The sequence below is a fragment of the Meleagris gallopavo genome, chromosome 3, assembly GCF_000146605.3.
Source record: "Meleagris gallopavo isolate NT-WF06-2002-E0010 breed Aviagen turkey brand Nicholas breeding stock chromosome 3, Turkey_5.1, whole genome shotgun sequence".
Classification (NCBI taxonomy): domain Eukaryota; kingdom Metazoa; phylum Chordata; class Aves; order Galliformes; family Phasianidae; genus Meleagris; species Meleagris gallopavo.
The window spans coordinates 283,622-309,686 of NC_015013.2; the positions used below are offsets into that span (position 1 = coordinate 283,622).

The window sequence follows — 26,065 nt, forward strand, 5'->3', positions numbered from 1 at the left end:
GTTGCTTAATGTACTCACCATCAGTAAGAAGCTGATTTTTTTGCAATCAGGTTTGCTACCACAGAACTAGCTTTTACAGTAGTGCCCATTTGAGTTACAATTTATTTAAAAATAAAAATGTTGAGATGACAGACTTCTTTCAGTTCCACTATTTTGTATTTGCAAAATACCCTTGTCCTGGATTCATCTGAGACAGAGCCTGCTGGTAAAGTGACGGGTTAATGTGAGCAATGAGATGGAAGTGGAACGAGTCTTGTCAATACAGAGATTAATTCATTGCTGATGCAAGCCATCAAAGGGCGTGTGAAAAGATAGCTTATGTATTACTTTGTAAATTTCTCAGTACTCAGCTTTCTGCTGCTGTTTAAGGCCGACAGCAGTTCAGCTATTTGCATTCTTTAGAGGAACATGCTTTTCTATATCCATTCTGCTTTTAGACTACCTTGAGATAATTTAAGAGGGGCCAGCTCAGACTTCGGTAGCAGAATGGTAACTTTGAACTTCCTTTTCCCAAAAGAAGTAACTGAGGATTTTGACCGAAAATTTCAAATGCATGCAAACAGGTTAGCTATCACTTTCTCTTCAAAAGGAATACAAATTTTGGATTAAATGAGGGCCTGCTAAAATGCAAAGTGTATGGGCATGATACATTTTACTTTGCTGCTGCTGTTGGACCAGTGTCTCAAAAGCCTTGGGGTGGTTGTGCAGCTCAGCTGCTTACAAGAAATAGTGAATTGAATGCTTTTACATATCTTTTATGTGGAATGTTTTCTTGGGTTAAGCCATTCTGTTTTGTTTTGTTTTTCACTTTTCAACTTCTATAAATTTTCTTTTTCCCCTTATCCCTCGTTTTCCCCTTCTCTCTCCTTTTCCTCTTTTCTTTGGTTTCTCTTTATTATTTTAAATTTTCTGGGTTTTTTTTGTTTTTTTTTGTTTTTTTTAAACTTTCAGACAAGACATCTAGTGAATTCAAATAGTAGTTAATCTGTAACATCTTGATTTTATATGTCTGTCTCCCAGGTGCTTCCAAAAGCTTCTGTTTACAATTAGAAGAATTCTGCAGCTTTTAGTAGCTTTTTTTCCTTTTCTTCAAGGTGAGGTGATAGAATAGTGAGCTGGGTCTTCTTCTAAAACGCACACAGGTGCAATGCTTTCTGTTCTTCCTGAGTGTCGCTTTTTACTGACATATATTGCAAAGGCTCCAGTTCATTACTTAGCTTTTGTTTATAAGGCTGATGTTCAGCTTTAGGAAGTGCAGGTATATTTAATAAAGTCAGGTTTGACCCAAGTGCTTGAAGAGATGTGAGCAAGAGCTTGGTTTTGTTATGTCCCTTCTGCAGGCAGGGAGCTGCACTGTAATGTCATCGGTCTGCTAAGAGAGCTAATGGTGTGGACTGTGGGTGTTCAATTTCTTTGGCTTACCTGTGCTCCACAAGGTAAAGAGAAATTGCCTTTTTTGTCAGAGATTTTTAATAAAATTCTACATCTCCTGTGCATCATGCTTGAAAACAGTTGTTCACAAATGCACGTACTGCCGAAAAATGATGACAGGAATAAGATGTGACTGTGAAATAAAGGATATTTCTCTCTGCTAAGATGGGGCTTATTGAAGACCAATAGAGAGACATGATCAGATTTTTAGGTTGAATATTTGCAACTCAATGCATTCAATTTGAAAATTTGTAAGTAAGCATGTTGACTGAAAATGGAGTCTCAGGTATACAGAGAAAGTAGAAAACTTTTGTAATCTTGAAACCTGTTCTCAAATTCCTGAATCAAAACAGCAAGTAAGGCTGCCAATGTATTAAAATCCGTACAATTATTTGTACTGCACTGCGTTCTGTGCCTTGTTTTCAGTCCAAGTAGAGTTAATACCACACTGTGTTTTGCCATTGCAGACTAAGGGTTGTCTGTGGGCCAGGTCAGGCTGGGCCGTCCCCATCATGGTGGTGAGGTGGGGGCCTGGCCTCATTTTGAGCTGTGCTGGGCTGCAGGTTGGACTCGTCTGGTGTAAGCTAAGAAGACCTGCAGCAAGAAGCACCAGTAATTTGCAGCAAACGTGTGAGAGGAGTTCATACCATACATACAGGAAATAAACTGTAGGATTGCATAGTAAAGGGTTAACAGCTGACTGGTGACTGTGGTCTCTATCAGACAATAAAGAGGGCATAGCTGAAATATTCACAAGCTTATTTTTAATTGAAATATAAACAAAGCTGCTTTCATGGGAAGTGCCTTTCAGACACCCTTATTTCTAGCTGGGAAATAGTTGTACAAGGTTTTTGTTTGTTTTGCAGATTGCATACCAGGCTGATTGTGGTTTTCCACTCTTGTGCTTGTGTAAAAACAAAAAATTGGTTTCGGAAAAAAAAAGGGCCATGTTAGCGAGCATCACAGTGGTCCTTCCATTTTGCAGCCTCCATGCTGTAGAGATAATAGCAACAACCCATGGCCTGAAACAAGGATGATTCGAGCCTTACTTTATTATTTCAAGCAAGTGCTGTTAGTGGTGGGAGTGCTTTGCCATGTATAAATGCTTTTGGTTAGGTCTTGATTGCATAACAATGGGAGAAGATTCAAATATTATTTCATAAGAAGCTCCTCTCCCCTTCCTCCCCCTAGATTTTTTTGTTACTGAATTCCACTGACTCCCCAGCGTAGTCTGATACCACGCAGTGGGCACAGAGGCACGGACAAAAATAAGCAAATGGAGTTAAGCCTGTGGTTGTAGACAGGCTTTAGCCTCTCCTGTTTTGTAGCAGTCATCTCAACCTGTGTTATAATTGGGAGGCACCTGTCTAGAGGTTCATATGCAGAAATGAGATGTCTGTTACACTTAAGATGTGCTTTCTTACAGATGCAGTTCTCAGTAGGTCCAGCTGCATTTAGCCTACAGAAGGTTGTATTCCTGAGAAGATCAGGTGGTCATCAGATACACATCAATTTGACCAACCCACATTCAACTAAACGTTTTTTTTTCCTCAGATAATAGCTATAATAAAGCAGTAATGCTTTATCTTGTATGGAAATAATTATTCATGGCGTAACATCAATCTTTATAATATTTGGAAGGGCCACTGATTTCAGTAGGAATGTGACCTAAGACTGTGTTTCCACCAGTACGAAATACACAGCATATACACAGTATATCCAATGTATATCCAATGTATATATACAGTATTTACAATATATCTGAACTGTTACAGATACAGATTTTCTTAGTTCTTCCCTAACGTGCCCATTTCTGATGGATTTCCTTTGAAGTTCACAGTAACGGCTGGTGTGGATCTACTTAAAATAACGGGTGTAGTTAGAAGGTATTTCAGTAGTTTTTTAGTGCTTTCCTCATCCGTTTCAGTGGTAGCTCTGTACAGTATGTGTGCTATGCGAGGAATTCAAGTTGTTTTCATTCAGATGACTGATTGGCAGGCTTTCTTATCTCAAGCATTTCTTTTAAGTACCTTGCATCCTATGTATGCAAACAAGAACAGAGCCAGACTGTGCCATGGAGATTTCCTTACACTTATTTCAGCGGAGTTCACAGAAATGGGAAGAAACTTTTTCTTTTTGCACTATTTGTAAGACTTCTCTATGACCTCAACTCTTAGTCGGGGTGGAGCTGTTCTGTATCTTTTGTTGTTGTTGTTCTTGTTTTCCTTTTCAGTCTTCTAAAATGTTCCCAGTATTCCTAGTATTCTAGAGATAGTACTTAGGGACTACTTCACCTATGGTCTCCTCATTTGTTCCAACCTTGCAGGTGCTAAAGCTGTTTAGATAGATGCAATTATTCGGATGCGTAAGCTTGCACAATACCGTATTCTCTATGGTAGAAAATAGTGCCATTGAACCTGGGCATATGTGAACTGGTTTTGAATCGCTTTAGAGTATACCAGAATAACATCAAACTCACTAGGCTGTCTCTAGTTATAACAAAGCATCTGTAAAGAAATGAAGAAATTGTTCTTTTATAAAGTTCTTCAGTAATAAGGAACTGAGGAAATAGTCCTGATCAGATGAAGTTCCTAAGCCAATATCCATTGGGAAGTTGTGGCAGTCTGGTGAAGTTTCCAGTGACAGGTAAAAGGGGAAACATAACCCCCATTTTTGAGAAGTTAAAGTGGAACAACAGGCCAGCTAGTCTCACCTCTGTGTCCAGTGAGATCACTGAGCACATTCTCCTGGTGACTATGCTAAGGCAGGTGGAAAACAGAGGTGATGGGTGGCAGCCAGCATGGCTGCACCAAGGGCAAGTTGTGCTTGAGGGGTACCTTCTAGGACGGTGTTACAGCATTGGTGGATGAGGAAAGTGCAGCTGACATCACCTACCTGAACTTGTGCAAGGCATTTGACACTGTCCTGTGCAACATCCTTGAGTCTACAGAGGAGAGACATGGATTTGACGGATGGCCCACGCAGAGATAAGGGGCTGACTGGATGGTCTCACTTAAAGACTTGTGTTCACAGGCTCAATATCCAGGCAGAAAGCAGTGATGAGTGGTGTTCCTCTGGGGTCAGTATTAGGACTGGCTCTATTTAACAGCTTTGTCAGTGACTCGGGGAGTGGGAATGTGGTGCACCCTCAGCAAGTGTGCTGGCCAAAGCAAGCTGAGTTCTGTGTTCAACATGCTGGGGGGAAGGGGTACCGTCCAGAAGGATCTTGACAGGCTTAGAGGCGGGCCCATTTCAGTCCACCTCACTGCTCACTTATCTAACCAATACTTCTTGACAGGTGCCCTGCCCCGTTCAGCAGCAGGCTGAATGAGTGAGCTGAATTAACGCTCCAGTTTTCTGTCGCTTTGGTGTGTAAGTGAACATTGACGGTGTGTATAGTTATATAGGAAAGTTGACTAGAAATAGCTGTCTTAACACTGTGGAATGCAGAACAACTTGTCTCTGCTATTTGTTTTCCTGCTGGATGTTTTTAGCAATCAATGCACTGTTGTGAAATAAAATGTCACTGCTTAAACAAGGGAAAAACGGTCCTATTAAAAGAAAAATTGTTCTATAAACCCTTCTTTCAGGCAGTGTAAGGCCCATAAAAAATGTGGGTTGTTTTTTTTAATTTTATCTTTTACTTTGTTTCATTTGCTGCAGAATCTCAGAGCTACGCAGAAGCCCTTAACCATCCTCCAGTAGTGCCTGACAAAACCATCGACACTAACCCTGCTTTGCTGAGATCCAGCACGCAGGTGGATCCTTCCTTTCAACGCTGTTTAGTGTCCTCATGTACAGCCTCAAGTAACAGTTCTGTGCCAGTGGGAGAAAGGTAGGAAATGATTGTCTGCTCTGAATGTTTAGTTCTCATTACTGTAGTTTCCAGCCCATGTGTTACGTTTACATCTTCGTTGCAGACCATTTGGCCACCAGCTTTGATGTGTAACCTGTAATGATGTTGCCTACCATCTGGAAGTTACCACTTTCAAAGATGCTGCTTGTATGTCCGAGACGGAATACACAGTTTTAAGGATAAATTAGGAATGCAAAAACGAATAGGGTTTTATAGCTCAGTTACTTTATTATGCTCTAGCAGAAGCTCATACTTATTTGCTGTGTTTTTAACCCACTTCTCTAATGCTTTACTGAAAAGCATTTTGTGAACCTTTACATTGGAATGAGTTGTATGTGAGAGAGAGAGAGCAGTCTGCTCACTGCAGTACCCATGTTTATAGTCAGTAAAATGTCAGGATTTGTATTTGGTGGTGAATAACTGACTCCCTTCATCAGAGTGAGAATTTTTATCATTTTATGGTTGTACTGAGGTAAACATGTAGGGCTCTGAACCAGAGTTTTAATAACATAAATTTACAAAATAGTACTTGTCTATCTGTAATAGTTTCCTTCTTTGTCATTCTACAACAGCATTCCTTTGTGGCTAACTATTCATATTCAGAATAATTGGCTCCTTCTTCTCAGTAAGCATTTGGAATGTTGGTGTGTCAAACTCTCATTAAAGGCTTAGAGTGTGTTGATTTCTATCTATCTTCATATTTAATAGATTTCATTTTCTTGAACTGAGAAAGAAATTTCTTTCTGTAATTATGACTGAATCAAATATGTGACATTTCATTATAAGTGGATATGAGTTAAGAGCTTGTAAGGCAATGTGGTCATTATCAAGCTTGGATTCCTGCCATAAGCTTTATCTCAAAAGTTTCGTTTCCTTCTTTCTAAACATCTTTCCTGTCATTTTTTTCAATCTGCAGATAAGTAGAGATGTTCTCTCCCCTTTCTCCACTTCCCTTTCCACCTGCCTAACCTACTCCCCTTTTTCCATGTCTCAGCTCCTTTCTCCCTTTTATTAAAATAATGTAAGAGACACTGCATGTAGGTAATGTTGTAGCAGTGTCAATCTTATTCCATAAATCTGTCTCTGGTGACAGGTCTGGCTTAAGAAGTTCTTGCCTCCTACTGCTCTTTTTTCAGCCAGCACTGCGGTTCACCATAGATGTCCAGGAGCTCTGTGAAGCAATGTTTTGAGCAGTCTAATAGAATTAATTCATATTAAAGGTAACGCTCTCAAATGGGAGAAAAGAAGAGTGTTTTTAACAATGATTAATTTGATGGCCTGACTTACAGTGCAAACTCAGAATCTCTGTCATCACCATGGCTGGATTGAGGGTGAAATGAGACAAAGTAATGAACTACACTGAAGAAGTGAGTATTCAGGATGGGGCTGGAGTCCCTGGTTGCAACTTGATCACCAGGTCCTGCACGTTATCAAACACATCAGTTGTTGTCCTGAGTGAGTGAGTGCTTTCAGTAATGACCAGAGGATAGACTGTGTTATGACATTTTTAGAAAATGATTTGCCTGTTTTATTTTTGTGTTCAATTTTTGTCTCTTTTTTTTCTTTTCTTTTCTTTTCTTTTTTTTTCCTGACAGCTCTCTTGCTACGGAACATTCTTGGATTGAAAACAGCCCTAAATCTTCCAAATTGTTCCAGCTTTCAATAGAAAGCAACAGGCCAACAGGAAGTTATCATGTGCCTTCTGAATTTTCAAACCCTGTGCAAGATGGTTCTCTTTTGTCTCATTTCCAAACCCCAGGGCTGCACGTTGTCACCCTGAGCAACCTGGAGAAATCACCAACAGAGCAACAGCCAGAACCTGCTGTCAGTAACAGTGCTCAGGCTTATCGAAGCTACAATGGGGCCAACGTGGGCATTAGTTCCCCCAAAGAGGAGAAACAAGCTGCTTTCATAGCCAACACTAGCATCTCTCCTAAAACCATGAGCTCATCTGTAGAAAGTGCAGAAGACGATGGCTTTTTGGCTCAAAACTTCCTTGCAATGACCTCTGGACATATTAGTCAGAACAGTGCAGTCCATCCATGCCTTGGTGGGAACCTGCATTCTCAACCACCTCTTCCAGAGAAAAAGAGGTCCTCTGAAGGGGACCGTTCTTTCGTCTCCATCTCACCTTCTTCAAGTGGTTTCTCAAGCCCCCACAGTGGAAGCACAATCAGCATCCCCTTCCCAAGTGTTCTCCCAGATTTCTCAAACACTTTAAACGCTTCCCTGGTGCCAGGTAGGTTCTGCATCAGAGAAATGCATAACATATCAGAATCGAATGTTTTTTCTCTCAATGAGGAGGGATTTAAAATGAAAAGGAGCTAAAAAGCAGCAGAAGGAAAATGGAGGACTTGATCTACAGTAGGAGGCACTAGTTCACTATTTTATATGTACTGTTCTGAAGACTGTGGTGCAGAAGTGCTACTTCCATCCTTCTCTGTCAGCCCACCTTTGGAGTTGTGAAACAAGCAGTATCCAATCCAACCTCTTAATAATGGATGGTTTATTTCTGCATCTTTGCTAGACATGTGCAAAGAATAGTTAAAAATAATGATGTGTATTCATTGGGTCTTACTGAGAATATAACTTTGGTATAACTTTATAAACATAAGAGTTTTCCATATCTTACACATTTTGCAAAATTAAACTTTAAGAGAGCTTTCAGAATGTTAATGTAGGTTATTATACATTTTGGTTCTAAAACAATTCAGGTTTTTTTCTCTATTCATTAGATTTTAGAACAATTAATGTGATTGGAAGTTGGAAAGAAAAGCCAAAATGCTTTAATATTTAAAAAATTTGTTGACTTCTTTTTCCCCTTTTATTTCACAGAAAACACAACAGAGAAACAAGTGACTGTAAAATTTGTCCAGGACACGTCCAAGTTTTGGTATAAACCAGATATTTCAAGAGAACAAGGTATATCAGCTGAGGTATATTCTGGGGTATATGTTTACTAGTAGGCTAGCTGGTGTGCATATTAACTTTTTATTTGACTACTGGATGTATAGGGCAATTATAAGAAAAATTACAGAATATAGAAGGACAGAATTTATTTTGTCTGAAAGCTGTATTTGAGAGTGAAGGGCATTCATGTCTGAGAAAATGTTGAGTTAATCATACAAATTATTATCTTCACTTAACTAAACACACAGTAACTTAGAACTTGCTCTGGTAGCTGCTGCAAAAGTACTTGAATGAGAAACTAGCTTCTGTAGCCTCCTCGCGACAGTGGAAGTCATTTTAAGGTGTGCTGAAGGAAAATGGAAGCTGAATGTGCTCTTTTAATGCAGTCTTGTGTTACAGTGAGTTCTCATCAGTGTGTCTGACAGAACTATTTTGGTCTCCAAGTTTTGGAATAGCGCATATGCACGATCCAGTACCAAACAACTGCTGCTCTCAGAAATCATTTGAGTAGAAATATGCTGCTCTGGCATAATTTCATGTGCGTTTCCCAATGTTGATAGGTGAGAGACGCTAAGTAGCAGAGCGTAACTTTTTATCTAGAACTCACCATAAAAGCATCCTCATCTGCCAGTTGTTCTGCAGCTGGGACAGTCAAGATGTAACTCTTCTGTGAAATAACATCTTTATGATGTACAACACAGATACGTCTATATGTGGATGTATTGCGAGATGGAGAAAACCTTTGTTTTGTTGTGTATGTGGCAGTGTATACCTGCACACTTTTTGTTGCAGGGACAAAATATTTGTAAATGAAGGATGTTGGGTCCTTTGTAAATGCTGGTGGTCTGACAGTTTTTTGTCTATACTGTAACATTCAATCATACTGAACACTATTTAGTGAGTTATGGCAGTGCCATCATTGGCAGCATTTTAAACTTTGGCACCACGTGGCAGCTTGGATTCTTAAAATGTTGAAAAGGAAAATGACAAATAAGGTCTGCATTGAAAAGGAAGTTCACATCATAAAACTTGAAGTGAAACCAAATAGCCTTCAGTACTGGTAAATGAATTACTGTGTCTTTCTAGTTTACGGTCTGTCAAACTGTGGGAGTGGCCCATATATTGTGGTAGTAAGTTTGAACCTGGGAGAATAAAGATCATAGAAAATAGATTATTTATTAATCTCTGGATTATGTTATTTCACTTCACCCCCCTTCTCATTTTCTGCTCCAGAAAACATGTAGAGAATGTTCACTGGATGTGAATTCAAATAGAAGAGATCATAAAGAAAGTTTAAACCTCACTGTGTGATCAAATTAAAAAATTCTTCCTAACATTTTAGTATACTTCTCTTTACCGTACCAATTAAAATAACTTTTTAGAAGAGTTCTAAGAGACTTTCACTGAGGAAGGGAGCACCTTTTCTCTTGCCAGGGCCAAGGTGAGTGAAGAGGAATTGTCATGGGCTGCATATATGTAGGTTACACTGAAACTAATGCCTACTATTGATATCCATGGAAACTGCAACTGATACAGAGAGCACAATAATACTGTATAATAGAGCACATTCTCAGCTATAAAGCACTATTCATCATGGTCACTAGCATGAGCTATGTTAGCATTGCCTTTTGGCTAAGATCAGTTCTGTATCTGTTCTGATCCGTTTCACCTTTTGGCACATTTTCCTATTATAAGCACTGGAAGTCTTTTTTATTTGTTTGAATTTTATTTGATTTGGGTTTACTTCTCTCAAGGGAGGATAGTCTTTCATGAACTTAAACCTGAACTTTGGTTGAAGCTTACATTAGCACTGTCAGCTTGAAGCTGTCTCTGCATTGCCAGGAAGTTTGTATGTATCAGTGTCAGCTGTGGACACAAATACCAGATACTAACCTAGGTCATTACTGCAGCAACAGTTACCTATTTTTTGCACAGCATTCTTGATAGAATATCAAGGCTCTAGAGTGGGTTCAAAGAAGGGCAACAAAGCTGTGAGGGGTCTGGAGCACAGTGCTGATGAGGGGCGGCTGAAGGAGCTGTTAGTGTTCAGTCTGGAGAAGAGGAGGCCCAGGAAGACCTTACTGCTCTCTATAGCTACCTGAAGGGAGGTTGTAGTGACTGGGCGTCGGCCTCTTCTCTCGTGTAACAGTGATAGGACTAGAGGGAATGGCTTCCAACTAAGCCAGGGGAGATTTAGGCTGGACGTTAGGAAACACTGCTTCTCTGAAAGAGTGGTCAGGCACTGGAATGGGCTGCCCAGGGAGGTGTGGAGTCACCGACCCTGGAGGTGTTCATGGAACGGTTGGATTCTGTGTTGAGGGACATGGATTAGTGAGAACTATTGGTGACGGGTGGATGGTTGGACTGGGTGATCCTGTGGGTCTTTTCCAACCTTGGAGATTCTGTGGTTCTATGATGAATAAAAAAGCATGCAACAAATGAAAAAGCATGTGACGACCTCTGGCTTTATCCAGAGGTTCCAGCTACTATAGTTGTCATTCAGAGATGCAAGTGTTTCCAACTAATTCCATGCAGGCACTTGACCTGAGGTACAGATCTACACTATTGTGTGAAAATAACAAATTGTCAGTTGCAGCCTAGTGGGCAGTAGAGATCTGTTTGCCTGCTCCGTGTATCAGGAGTTTACCACTAGCCAGCATTTTCTGCTGGAAATACTGTTTGCATAAGACCTGGTAGGATTTGCACACCCTTTACAGTTAAAAAAATCACTGGGGATCTGTACTTCAGATTTCTTTTGAAATAAGTATCTATGAGATTCATGCAGTTTGATTGTAGTCTCTTTTACAGAACATAAAAATATCTTCTTTACTCTTTTTAATTATAGATTTGCAACTGTAATTTTTTTGTGTATGTATTGTTCTGGAAATGTTTTTTTCTTTCATTTCTGAAATTCCTTACAGCCATTGCTGTTCTCAAGGACAAGGAGCCTGGGTCATTTGTTGTTCGAGACAGTCATTCTTTCCGGGGAGCCTATGGGCTAGCAATAAAAGTTGCTTCACCACCTCCTTCTGTGTTGCAGATGAACAAGAAAGGTACTGTTTGCCTTCTTTCTGTCTTTAAACAAACGATGTGTGGTAGGAAGTCTGAACTACTGTGTGTTAATCTGGAGGAATCTTCCACTTCCAGTAAGCGCGTCTGGAATTACAGGCTCCTTTTGGTTCCTTGCAGTAGTATTTAATTGAACAGAACTGGATGTTTGTTGTACTTAACAGTTTCACCATGGTTTGTAAATATTTGTACGTTGTGGTAGGCCCTACTTTATCAACCAGATAGCAAAACAATGCCATCTCAGTAATGTGCCCTCCTTAGCAATTACAAGTCTGTGTTTGATCCACATTGCCACCATGTAAAGTTTTCACTTGGCTGGGAGATTTTACAGTTTTGACCCCGGTATTTTGTTTTGAGACAGCTATATATTAAATATAAATCTGAGGAGGTCCCCTAAGGAGAGACGGTAGTTGTTTAAAAGGTATGGTGAAATAAGTGCAGTCTCCCGTCACCACTGCCTCTGTTCGTAAGTTACGCCTGATAGTTGTGAAAATTAAAATGAAAAGAACATTTGGAAAGCATAAATCAGTCTGTGGGAATGTGGGGGGCACTATCTGTAGCATTTCTTGACTCCATTTGTGCTATTGCATGGGGCGTGGGGTGATTTTCATTGCTAATGCTTGATGAGAAGAGCAACAAAGATCACAAGAATGCAGTGAATTTTAGTGCTGTGGTTATAGAAATACTTTGTTCTCATTTTTCTTTTTACTAAGGTTTCATGCTTACTTAGGGACAAGAGAAGTAACCTATCTGTAATACAATAATGCTTCTGAATTCTGTATGCTTAATCTGGTACATTGAGGCAGTTTCTTCTAAAAATTTGTCACGAAATCCTCTGTGTTGTCACGAAGTATCAGCAGAACCTCTTCAATGTCTAACTTGAGGTGTGCTGGTGACAGCAACAACGAGGCAAATTGAGTGGTTATAGGTGTTCTGGTTAATCTCATCACACTGATAAAGTCCAGGAAGACATGAAAGTTCAAACTCTACTAGCCTTTAAGAGCCAGTTTATATTAGTTGTACCATAGGCAAGTGGTAGCAAAAGAAGTTATAGCCAAGAGTGTCACATCCTTCCACTTCTCTCTTTGAAATTTAGCTTTGGCTTCCACTATTTAGTCCAAGGCACAGATCTGCTCAGTCTCCTCCAAAGTTTCTTGTGCTGGACTTCCCCTTCTTACATGCCTCTGTATTAATTTGTTTTTAATACTCTATCAGTATAATGACAAACAGTAGGCTGTCTGAAATGGTGATCTTTGCTGTATTTGCTTGAGTAGAACCTTTTGCTCTCCAGATTAATGCATTCATCTATCTTAGCCTGAAAGTCAGCCTTTGATGTCATGTATTCCCTGGACTGTGGCTGATTCATTCAGAATCAAAAGGAACATTTGTGTTCATGGCTCTTCTGTTGAGGTTTGAATGGTTTAACAGATTTTCTTTATTGTTATGAACTAATCCTGTCATTGCTTGGAGTGAGCTCCAGTTTGTAGACAGGTGTGAAATACTGTGAACCAGTTGCTCAAGAAGTAATGAAATTATCTTAATTACATGTGTGCATATGAATGTATATATTTAAAAGGGATTTTTATTCTTTGAATCTCTTCATTACACCCCACTTACAGTTTTAAATTTGTCTTGAAGCTCTGGGAGATAAAAACTGTATTTAAAAATTTAGAGAGCTACAGAAACCTGAGTGTTTCATGTAATTGCCTGCAATTCATATAATTGCTCCAGGAGTAGAGGTTTAGTGTAAAACTGAAAGCATTTGAAGACTTAAAAATTCTGAGATACAAGAAAATTCCCCTTACGTTTGTGCAGCTAAATTTTCTATTGTTTTGATCTGGAGACATTCTGTGAGCAATTCTGTCCATAGAACTCTGGGTATCATAGTTTTAGTTCTTTGTCACACTGGATACAATTTCTTCTAATTGGCACGCATGTCAGAATTTCTAGCCATTAATTTTCAAAACACCTTTTCCTGTCTGTATTTGGGACCGTGCTTAGACACCAGTGCATATTTGGATGCCACTTAGGATTATAAGACTTCATTCTCTGTATATCTGAAGTGAGCTATTTGCCTGGTTGTTGGGTGTTTTTTTTTCCAGAATTGCCTTTTCATTATGTCTTATAACATTGTTGCTGAGCATCTCTGATGTGTTTGTATTTGTGTACAAAACATATGGTGTTAATGTGGAAAAGAGCATCGTAAAGACCTGCTAATCTGTGAGACTATTGCTTGTTCCTTGCGTCTCTTCATGTATTTCTTTGTTCTTTTTTAACACAGTTGGAGATTTGTCAAATGAACTTGTAAGGCATTTTCTGATTGAGTGCTCTCAGAAGGGGGTTCACTTGAAAGGATGCCCAAATGAACCATGCTTTGGTAAGTACTGTGTGTCACAGGGACATAGAAAATGAAAATAATTTGTTTTTGCCAGAGCTGTTTTATAGACCTGGACAGAGTGGAGCTGAGAGAACGCTCTGCTCAAGTCTTTAAGATTTCTGTGGGAACCCATTCTAGCAGCCTTGTGCACATAAGGTGTATGTGCAGAGCACTCTAGCACAGATGCACATGACCAAGCTTCAGACTGTCATGCTCAACCACTGACAGCATTGCTATACACATCTTAGCTAGATGAATGTTGAAGGCCTTATATATTTAAGATTTTTGCCTTATTTTGTCCTATACAGTATTAAAAGTAGAAGATGGCTAAAATGACAACAGAGTATCACTCACATAAAAAAAAACCATGCATTATGGCACATCAGCCTACATAATATTATGAAATGAAATTATGCATTGTGGTAAGCAACCAAATAACCACCCATAATCACCATCTTCAGTGGGGTAGGAGGAGAAGATAGGATGACAAAGCTCATGTGTCAAGATCAATGCAGGAAGATTGCTTCGACTAATGCAGGCGAATAGAATTTACTTTGGAAAAATTCATTTAATTTACTGCCAATTAAAATAGATCTGGGTGGTGAGAAACGAGGACAGACGTTAAAATAACACTTTTTTTTCCTCCTGCTCTTTCTAAGCTCTCCTTCACTTTTTCATCCCAGACCTCTCAGTTCTCACCCCAGACAAGGTGTTACAAGAGGGTTTGAGGACAATATGGTCAGTACCTAACAATTACTCTGTGACTTCTTCCTTCTTCCACTTCTCATGTGCTGAATCATGGGTTCTCCACAGGCTACAGTCCCTTCAGCACCAAAAAATGTCATGGTTTGGCCTGGCTCCATGACTAATTAGGCGAAGGGACCCATGGACCCCCACCCCAGAAGAAGGGGAAAGGAAGAAGGGAAAAGGTAGGGAGATGGGCCTAGATAAGGAAAACAGCGGCAGTGTGCTAAGGGAGAAAACTGATTTACTAACCATGATAGCAGAATGTGAGATAACACCGTATAATACAATTGGAATTCAAAGTAAAAAATACATGAGAGAGGGTGTCTGAAAACTGAAGTGCTTCCTCTAATGGTGTAGGCAAGATGGCTAAGGGGCACACACAGCAGAGATGAGCAGAAAAATAACAAAGCTAATTGAGCCACTTCAGGACATGTTCACCTGCTCTGGTGTGGGGACGTTCATGAGCTTCAGTGTGATGTATATTATTAAAAACATGGAGCACCTTCTCTTTATCTGGCTTTGGTCTTCCCCCTGCTATGTGGCACTCTTTTTGCTCATTCCTTTTCTCCGTGTAGCTTTTCTGCTCTCAAATGCATTTTACCACAGGTATCACCAGCTTCACCTCACCTCATAGGGGCTTGCTACCAAACCTTGCCACTTACAGCCATATACTTGTGAAACGGTCCTCTACCATAAAATGAGCAAGTGTAAAATGACAAATTTGAGTTTAAGTAAAGGTGGATTGAATTTTGTCATGGTATATAGTTTCACATGCTCATGGCAAGGATGACTATCATTCAGTTACTTAAATTGAAGCCAAGTCCAAATGGTAAAAAGAGGCTCTAAACATTGGTGATATTGCAATAATTAAGAGAAGTATAATGTAATGGTGAATGTTATTTACAGTAGTGTTGCACTGAGGGAGTGAAATTTTACCTAGGCTGTCTTTTATACTTTCATAAGCATACAATAGAGAATCATAGGATAACCAAGGTTGGAAAAGATTTTTAAGATCATCCAGTCCAACCATTCGCATATTACCAAAATTTCCCACTATACCATATCCCTCAGTACATCATTATTCTTGAACATCTCCAGGATCGGTGACTCCACCACCTCCACAGGCAGCCCATTCCAGTGCCTGACCATCCTCTCATAGAAGTATTTCATAATGTCTAACCTCAATCTCCCCTGGCACAACTTGAGTTCATTCCCTCTAGTTGAATCACTAGTTAGATGGGAGAAGAGGCCAACTCCCACCTCACCACAGCCTCCCTTCAGGTCGTTGTAGAGAGCGATAAGCTCATCCCTGAGCATCTCTTCTCCAGACTGAACACTCCCAGCTCCCTCAGCTGTTCCTCATAAAGCCTGTGCTCCAGACCCCTCACCAGCTTTGCTGCCCTTCTCTGAGCACACTCCGGGGCCTCAATGTCTTTCTTGTAGTGAGGGGCCCAAAACTGAACACAGTACTCAAGTTGCAGCCTCACCAAGGCTGAGGTACATGCAGACAAAGCACCAGACAGAAACTAGGTGGCTAAGAAGCGGAACTCCTTTTTCTTTCACTGCTTCGTAGCATAGCATCGACTCCTTGTGCTCTTGCTTTCTTAAGAGTACTGAAAGGAACTCTGTATGTTATTGTTTGTTTCATCTTTGCACTCCTTAAATTGGAAGCAAAGCCCTTTAGAGTAAGATTTAAGCAGTGTATTTCAGCAAGCAAGGGACCGTATAGTTGTGATCAATGGCTGTAATTCAAGTGTGTCCACCTAAAATAGTGCTGGGGAACGTGAATCCACTTAAGCTGAGTGGAAAAGGTCTTGGTTTAGATGCCACGAAAATATTACTCAAGGGTATGTGTGTATATGTGTGTGAGGTGTGTTGGAGCTTGGTCTGTAAAATACTTGGAAACCAATACAATTGTTAACTTTTACTTGTCACTGTTACTTTTGTCCACCATATTAATTGTGTATGTCTTGCTGCTTTTCTGACCACAGGGAGTCTGACCGCCCTGGTGTACCAGCATTCCATTACTCCACTGGCATTGCCCTGTAAGCTCCTCATCCCAAACAGAGGTATGCTTCTTAAAGTACAGAAGAAATATGCTCAGCCAAGGCTTTGCTTCAAGTGCCAATGTCTGAAGGCTGGTGAACACATCAATAGTCAAAATCTGTACAAGAGTGTACAGGAAAAGAAGCTGTGTTTGAAAGTAGCTGTTTGCTACTGCTGAATGCTCTTAACCAAGCTGCAACTTAAGACAACAGCAAAACGTATTTATACTTGCCCCGTAATTCAGTTGTCTGTTATTGTCACACACGAAGCTAACACCAGATCTATCACTAAAATGTTCAACTTTTGTGTGGTTTTCTACCGAACTCTTCAAGTTTTTGTTAAAGACCATATGCCAGTATGCCAGCATAACATTTGACTAGTGCAAAGAAAATGAAACCATTTTAGCATAGAGGTGTGCTGCAGTATGTATGATCAGAGATTTCTATATATGGCTTATTCTTGTTATCTTCTTCAGCTCTTGCTGTTCTGGCAGGGAAATAGAACGGAAACATTTGTTTCATCCTTGATAAACTTACCAGAGTGAAATTTTATTTGGATTTGTTTGGAATCTGGTATGATCAACTATTTTAATTTGATTTTCTGTGGTTAATGATTCTAGACACAGTACACAAAGTATTTAAAGTGTGGATAATGCTAAACATGAGTAGTTTCACAAATAGCATTACTATTCTCTTCCTTATTTGAGTGTATTCAAATACAGTATACACCATGCTAAATACATAACAGAGATTTTACACACTTCTATATAACTGAAATAATGTACTGAAGTACGATTTTTTCACTAATTTTAGGAGAAGATCTGGAGACTAGCATCCTACTGCTGTCCTTACAGTATATGTTGTGTAATTATGTCTATGACTATCAGGAAATAAATGTTGAACATCCCTCCTGCGGCACTATCAGAAAAAAACTGATGCATCACAAGGGAGACATGGCATGACTGATTATAGATGGAGATGCAAGATTGTTAAATGCTTCTCGCCAGGATTTACCAGTACATGAGATCACAACTTAAAAAGCTAGACTCACTCTTGATGATATGCATTGACTTATCTGTTCAAGTACAAACAAAACATGGATAATGTTATTTGTTTGCAGATCCATTGGAAGAGATGGCAGAAGCTTCTCCACAGACCGCTGCAAACTCAGCAACAGAACTTCTCAAACAGGGTGCAGGTTGGTAAACGTTTTCCTTGTATTTGATTCTTTCCAAATTTTATATCTGACAGGCTGTTAAAAACTGTTGCTGAGACTGGACTGAAGAACAAGCTCAAAGAGGGTAGATTTAGGTTAGATATAAGGAAGAAATCTTTTACAGTGAGGGTGACGAAGCACTGGAACAGGTTGCCCGGTGATGTGGTTGGTGCCCTGTCCATGTAGACTTTCAAGACTTTCAGCCTGATCCAGCTGTGGTGTCCCTGTTCATTGCATTGGAGTTGGACTAGATGGCCTTCAGAGGTTCCTTCCAGTATTCGGTGATTCTACGAACAGTTAATTGTACAGTAATTTGTAAGCAGTGTCACTAGATGATGAACTAACATATCCTAGGAAGTGACAACAGAAGACTAGAAACTATACAGGTAAGTGGCTTTTCCCTAAAACAGACCTTGTTTTATTAACTTTCCTGTTCGGCAGCAAAATATTATGCCTCAATTAAATGCAAGTTCTTCATATCTATTTCCACTAATATAGTCGAGATCTAAGCATTCTTTCAGGAAGAGCTCTAGATCTGTACTAAACCTACGAAGTAAGATGGATGTGAGAATAAGAAACTTCTTGATTTGGAATTTATTCGCCATTTTGGATGGACAAAATAGAATGTTATATAGTGAGAAAGGCCTCACAGTTCATTTGCGAAATCTTGCTGTGAATTCTATAGTGATTGATCCAAATAAAGCTTATTGAAACTAGTACACCAATGATTGAACACATTTCTGAATTCTTTGACTTAGAAATCATGCAGGTAAGGTACCTGGATTCCTCCTTTCACTGGCAGCACCCAGACCCTTAATTTACTAGGCTGATGATATTCATGCTGGAATCGAACTTAGGCTTCTTTAGTTTGTAACAGCATGATTGCTTAGCTGTTTTGAAAATACTGATATCTAGTTATATATTTTATATAGATAGTAATAAGAAAAAGCTTTAGTCAAATTATAGAGTTGCCATTACAGAGTAGCCATATAAAAAATTAAGCTTTTACATTTGATCTTTGTTTACATGGTAAGGTTTGCAAACCAGGCTAAACTGTTAACGAATCAAATATTAGCATGGTAATTTGCATAGTCCAGCTGCCAGAGTTGGAAATCCTTTCCTGGATACCTAAACAAATGTTTTCACCAAAATGCAAAGTCTGTTGGTAGCAGTGTTTGTCAACAGTATGTAAATATGCTTTCTTCTGCTGTAGAATAAGGTGACTTCTTAGTATCAAAAGCATTATTAATCTGCTTGTAAATTTGACTTTATAACACAAGTTGAAAGTATTTAATTGAGTGAACACTTCTAATACTATATAATATTATTAATACCATATAATGCTGCCTAGTTCTATACAGTACTATAGTACTGCCATACGGTGCTACTTAATAATAATTCTTACTGTCCAGTCAGATTTGTTTTGAGGCCAGCTAAAAATAATTAACTGTTTGGTAGCTTCAGAAACCAATGAGCGAATCTTTGTGGAGATATATCAGGAGTACTAATGTCTGTAGGATTCCTAAACTTCTTTACCTCAGCATACATTTAAAAACCTAAAACTCATATGGTTGTGGAAGTTGCTTTGTTTGCCTTAAAATTGCAGAACATACAAAGCACTACAGAATTAATAAGAAAAGAATTCTGCAGCAGTCCTCAGTTCTTTGGTGAGAGAAAATGTTTATCAAGAAAAGAACAAGTAAATGGTTTCTTTTGAGGGTAGCTTAATCATCATTTAAAAGTGTGAATTGTGTCAATTTATACTGAAAAAAAATACGTATCTTCTCATTGGCTGCTTGAACTGAGTTTTTATGCAAAATATCCCCATTCGTTCCCATTAGGAATGCTTTTGCTGTAGAAGTACATAGGTCCCCTGAAAGTAACAGTTCCTGTTTATTTTCATGGAAACTAACGGATACAAAAAGCACAATACTATCTGATAGAGTAAATTCTCAGCTACAAAACACTGTTTTTCAGCCACTAGCTATGTGTTTTTTTTACCACTGATGAACTGCATGCCACACTTGTAAAATTCTGCACAAGCAGAGGTGATGCTGTCACCACTGCTGAAACACACCCCCACCCCCTCCCTGTGCTCACATCCTCTGTTTGGTCTCCACTAAACATTCAGCAAGCATCAGTGAATGTCAGTGGGTGCCATTTTTCCATGTGGGGGAGTTCAGTGACACACCTTTGTTTCGTATGCACTTCCATATCAAGCACCATTTTGTTACACTGCTCCTCTGCTGCCATTTGCCACACAACAATAAAACACAGTGGGATATTGGTGGGGAGGTTCAACCTCTACTGCCACACCACCAGCATTCACTTCTGACTTCATGGACCGACATAATAAAATAGGAGGCATTACTTTCACAGCAGCCCTCGTACTTGTGAATGACTCGTCTCTATGCTGCTGTCTTGTATTAATTAAACTTTCAGGGCCTTTGGCTAAAAGAAATCTTACATTCCCTGGCATGTGTTTAATGGCATTAAAAGCAAAGGGACAGTAAACGGCTCCAAAACAAGCTCAAAAATTATCATCTCAAACCACAGAGCATTAGTGTGAAAAAGGTGAGGCAAAATAGTTTGTTGTTTTCCTTTTACACTATATTATAGTGGAAGATGTATGTTTTGTTTGGTTTTGTTCAGAAGATTCCTGTTGGTTTGTTGGATAGTGACCTCCCCTCTTTCACTGCAGCATGCAATGTTTGGTATCTGAATTCAGTGGAGATGGAGTCCCTCACGGGCTACCAGGCAGTACAGAAGGCCTTGAGTCTGACGCTGATGCAAGATCCTTCTCCCATCTCAACCATTGTCCACTTCAAGGTGTCTGCACAGGGAATCACACTGACAGATAATCAAAGAAAGTAAGCAAGGGAGGGGCGGGAAGGTAATATGTGCACTTATGCACTGCAAATGTCAGTTGCTGTTGACTTGTTTTTCCTAGTTGTGTTCTGCAGTCTTTGATTCAGATGATAACAGGATTATCTAAAGAATGACACAATTTGCTATCCTCCATGATTGTCAGTGGTTTGGACTGGAGGATGTATATTTTAAAATGTGTTGAAGTTGCATTTCCCACTGACACAGTATCTAAGTGTGTGGTTTTTAGAAAAAAATTATTCTTCTAGTTCCTTTCTTTGCTTTGGGGTCACTTCTCTTGTAGTGCAAAACTTAGAAGTCACTGCTTCAAATATGACGTTATTTGGCTGGAGTGGGACTCCTTACAGTGATAGGACATAGGTCAGGGTAATGACTTAAAACTAAGAGATTTGGATTAGATATTTGATATCTAATATTAGATATTAGATAAGATATTAGGGAGAAATCTTTCACTGTGAGAGTGGTAAGGCTCTAGAACAGATTGCTCAGAGAGTTTGCGAACACCTCATCCCTGGAACTGTTTGAAGATAGGTTGGATGGCTCTTTGAGTAACGTGACCTAGTGGAAAGTGTCCCTGGCCGTGACAGGGGCACTGGAATTGTATGTTCTTCAAAGTCCTTTCTGACCCGAATAGTTCTGTGATTCATGCAGTTCATGTAGCTTTTTGAGTATGACTCAGCGATAACAAAAGCAATATGTTGTCATTGTTAAATCTTGATAGAGTTGGTTTTGTCTGTTCTGCTTATTGTTTAAAATTTTAAGCATCTTAACTCTTTCTGAATTATTTCATTTCTTCCTATTCAGACTCTTTTTTCGGCGACATTATCCAGTCAACACTGTTATTTTCTGTGCTTTGGATCCACAGGACAGAAAGTAAGCAAGAGAAGCACTATTACTAGTACATTATTTTTATTATTGATCCACAAAAACCTAACTGAAGTGTGATTTTTATTTCTTCATTTCCTTTTTTCCCCCCCTTAATTCTTTCTTACGGACATCAAGATGGATGAAAGATGGCCTCTCTGCAAAGTGAGTTCACAGCTGTCTCTGTTTCTTTTAACTGAATGTTTTAGGACTGTCATTACAGTAGTTAGTTTGTTAGTCTTCTTACTAACTTTATCAGAGATGTTAAAGGGAAAGCAGCCATTCAGGAATAAAAGTCCATTTATTGCAATTATACTTAATTTATTTCAACTGCACATCTTCAGGTAAGGCCTAATTCAGTGGGATGATAGGATGTCTGTAGACAGAGTTAGTGTGGCTTGTTTACATTGCAGATCTGCAGTTTGCATGAAGTTTCAGAAATTAACACAGAGCCATTTGCTACTTGATTAAGTTGTTCCTCTTATCCAGCAGCACTAACAGTAGCTGACTTATCTCACTTAGAAGGTAGCCTTAAGAACAAAAAAAAGTCCCCAGCACAGCATGTACATGAAAACAGTCCCAGTAATACTAGAGTCTGGCATAAGTAGATATATACCAGTAGATTGCCAAGTGTTTTCCACCGAATACCAACATCATTGTCTCCTTTTTACAAAAAGGAAAAATAGAGAGAGAACTCAGGCAGTGGTATCTGAAAAGTAACAGAAATAACTGGCTCACATCCTGTTTTAAGTACCCTGTCTACTGAGATATATGACCCTCAAAACTTGTCATTATGCACTTTTTGACACACCTCTCTCTACCCCAACACATTCAGAACTCCCACCTCCAAGGTAGCTAAGAGAACAGCAGTACTGAAACAGATTAAATATCCTCAGAGACAGCAAACAGTGCAGGACACAAAAGAGAAAGTAGAATTAAGGGAGTAGTGTGCAAACCTTTCTCTGGCCGTTCTGAGACAGTCAGAGGGAGTTCCTGAGTTGGCTAGTATATTTGTACTGTATTTAACAGTCACACAGCACCTCATCCTTTACAACAGATGTAGTCTGCTTTGTGCATTTGTTGCTGGTACTTTGTTTTTCTACAGTGTCTTTTTTGTTTTAAGAAATGAAAGCAGGTCTGTCTGTCTGTTCTCTGACATAATGTGGTTGTTGTCCTTGCAGAGTATTTGGGTTTGTTGCTAGGAAGCAAGGCAGTGGCACAGACAATGTGTGCCACCTATTTGCAGAGCATGATCCAGAGCAGCCTGCCAGTGCCATTGTGAATTTTGTGTCGAAGGTCATGATTGGATCCCAGAAGAAGATCTGACTGTTTCCCAACCTTAATTTGAGAGCTCTTCACTGACTTCGTTTAAGAAAAGCACTGTGATATGGAGAAAGCCTAATCAGCAGGAATGTCAATCCCAAGGAAGAGATCAGCCTCTTGTTTGAAGATGCCTCTGATTTAGCGAAGCATTATTTGTTTCTTTTCATTTCAAAGGACAATGCAAAGGAAACTGGGTACCACCCAAACCTGTAGCTCATATCTGAAAGAAGCATAAATGAAAAGCTTTTCTCCTGAAGGATTTCTAATATTATTTTCACATTTCATCATTTATTTCATTATTTCATCTTTTGGATCAGAAATACTCACTACTAGACTGTGCTGTTTTTATGCAGAATTCATATAACCTCCACAAAGAAACTTGATGTAGTTGCATCAGTGGTAGCTATAGGTCCTGCAGACATGTTTTTAAGGAGACCATTTGCTCTTTCCTTCATCTTTTTGGGAATCAGTGATGGCAACTGAACGGAGAAAGGGGAAGATGTATGTGACAAGAAGGCTTGTGTAAGTTGGTTTCTGATAAGAAAAGAGCAGCAACGTGGAAGATTGCACTGTATTTAGCGTAAAGAAGAGTGGGCAGTTTTAATGGGAGTGGTTCAAAACAGAAGAGACAGCAGAACAGAAAAAAAATGGTTACATGGAAACATTCTGTAATTGTATATTTTATTATTTTTTTAGTACCAAGAACTAAGGGAAGATGTTTTAATAATAATCGCAGGATAAAAATGAGGGAAAAGCAAATAAATTTTTATAACTTATATTTTCGCCTGTGCCAGATTATTTATAGTAAACCTCAGATCTTGATATTTCATATGGGTATTTGTGAAAAAAGAATGTGGAGGTTTGCCACTCAGCACTATTTTGTGTAAGTAGAAGCACACCTTGCTATAGACGACAGAGTATCCATTTGTACTTCTGCTTTACAATGACAGGCTAATTCCCTTTTCCATGTCTCTTTGCAACACTGCTCTGGCAGTAATATTTGTTCCCATGTCTAATTCTTATGTAATTGGGTTCTTTTTGCTCCCCTTTTTATTGGACACCTGGGGATTTATTTCTGATTTTTTTAATCTGTAGGAAGGATTTTTATGGTTTATAGTTTTTAATAATTCCTTGAGACAAGAAATGCAAAAGGAAATTGAATTTATTTTGTTACTCTGTCCAGTTTCTTGAGATATTTCTGTCATGATTTGTACAGCTGTCACATCTGTAAGTATCTCTGTGTCCCTTTCTAAACACATCTGTATTTTAAATGCATGACAGAACACTAGTTAACTTTCTAGCAATGCTATATTACAGGAAATGGATACAATAGGTTAGAGTGGTAATATTCACAAGTTAAGTCATCTGAGGTCTACTGTGCAATTCCTGTTCACTCCAAAAAGAGCAGTTCTAGACCTCCATATTAGAACTGAGGATAATAAAGCAACTGCAGTGTGACAGCACTAAAATTTTTATTGCTTCTATTTCTTTTACGAGTTGCTGTGAATGTTTCATTAATAACCTGTGGAATAAAATATGAATTCAGCATAATGGATGCACGAGGCACTGGATTAACAAGTATCCTAGAGGATTTAATCCTATTTTACTAAATAATGACTTAATCGAATGGAACAATATGATAGAGCTATGTGGTCAGAAGGTTCCACCAATCTGAATGGTGTTTGTCCTGTATAATTGGTGATCTGACTTTTATTAATAGCTTTCATCCCAATTTTCCTTAAGTATTGGGACCGTGAAAGCCTTATTCAGTCACATACCCCAAAATATTACCAGACTGCTTGGTTAACTAACAGTTCTGTAGTTCTGTATACATAACCTTATAAGTAACCTCTCAGAAGGAGAGGGAGCAAGAAACAGATTAGATTTGAAATCTAATATATTGGGACCAGAAAGTGGTGAATTAGTAACAGTAGACACTGGATGTCATAGAACGGTGAAGCAATCCAAAGTATTGTAGCTACCATTGAAGCAACAAAAGCAAGTGCTATTAATTTTTACTAAATTATTTTCTTCTTCTGATGCAGAAGTATATGGTGTATATGTACCATTCAGAAATACATCTTTTTTATTTTTAGGAGTTTTGATTCTTTTGAAACACGTGGACACAAGTTCCTTTTAGTATTCTTTTGATGTACCAAGAATGCAGTTACCTAATCTGGTCAGAAAGCTGGAGTGCAGTGAATTTCTTCAGCTGACATCTCTATTAGATTGTCAGATTTTCTGGGAGGAGAATGTTACACAATAAATCTGATGTGCTGTGAGCATTTAAATGAGAAGGAATTTTTAAAATATTTTTTTCACTGTTTTTAGGCGATAGTTGAATTTGAGTGTGCCTTTTTAGACACCAAGTCTTGGCCTCTGGTCTTTTTTTTATGATGTATTGTCATTTCAATATGAGGCTTCACTTTTTATTCTTTATGCATTCTTGTGGCCTTCTGAGTTCAGGAACATAAGGAATTGAATGTTACTACTCCTGGTTGTTCAGATTTATTTGGTAAGTAGGAAAAAGAAATTTCCCCATTTCTAAGGGAGTTCTTCTACTATATTCATTCCATTGGATGGTATATTGTCACATGCTTTTGCTTTTTAATGAATTAAAAATTGCACAAAGCAAAACAGTTCATTATGTACCATTGTGTATTGTATGTAGAAGGATATTGACTAAACTTACGTTTGTGACAAATACAGGATTAAATAGCTAATGCAGCACTTTCTTCCGAAGGTTTTTGGTAGATCTGTATATGCGGTTTCATAACTAATGCCAGCAATTTGACACACATATTTAGCCAGGCTCCTGTTAACCTGCTTATTATACTTATTATACTAATTATAGTATTAAAATTTTACAGCACTAAACCACAAAAAATGCTGAAAATCATGTTTTTAATTAAATGGTTTCTATGTATCCAACATTATCATTAAAAGTGTAATGTTCTTTTATTTACCTACTTGTGAAAATGTTTGCCTTTTCTTGAAACGGTAAGGCAACAGAAGGTCTCCAGTATGTAAATTAATGTTCTATAAATTCTTTGTATAGTCATTTTCTCTGCTTTCCAAATATTGCCTTGATTCAGATTATAATAAAATTATGAACGTGAAATTTCACAGCACAGTGTTACAGGGTAGTCTTTTCTGGAGGACAGTTATTTTTCTGCATTCAAGACCAATTAATGAAGGAAGTCTTGGTGAGGTGGGAAAAGATTGAGTGCTGAAGCAAGGGTTTAGTTTTGTTTTATAAAGATTTCTTTCAAGGATCTGGCACCACAAACTTCTGTGGAATCTTAGCAATTCAAGTGTAATCAAACTATGTGATTTTTCTT

At 38.8% G+C, this 26,065-nt stretch overlaps 1 protein-coding gene across 1 annotated transcript; it reads left to right on the top strand.

Moving 5' to 3' along the window:
• Positions 1-486: 486 nt before the first annotated feature.
• Positions 487-25,850, top strand: LOC104910078 (tensin-3-like). Its single transcript, XM_031552685.1, has 14 exons — positions 487-563; positions 1,021-1,094; positions 1,341-1,436; positions 5,095-5,266; positions 6,883-7,526; positions 8,123-8,209; positions 11,119-11,250; positions 13,548-13,643; positions 16,382-16,459; positions 17,556-17,633; positions 20,353-20,521; positions 21,342-21,410; positions 21,540-21,566; positions 22,583-25,850. Exons 1-14 carry the CDS (start codon positions 487-489, stop codon positions 22,725-22,727), a joined length of 1,944 nt encoding a protein of 647 aa, XP_031408545.1. The 3' UTR covers positions 22,728-25,850.
• Positions 25,851-26,065: the final 215 nt, after the last annotated feature.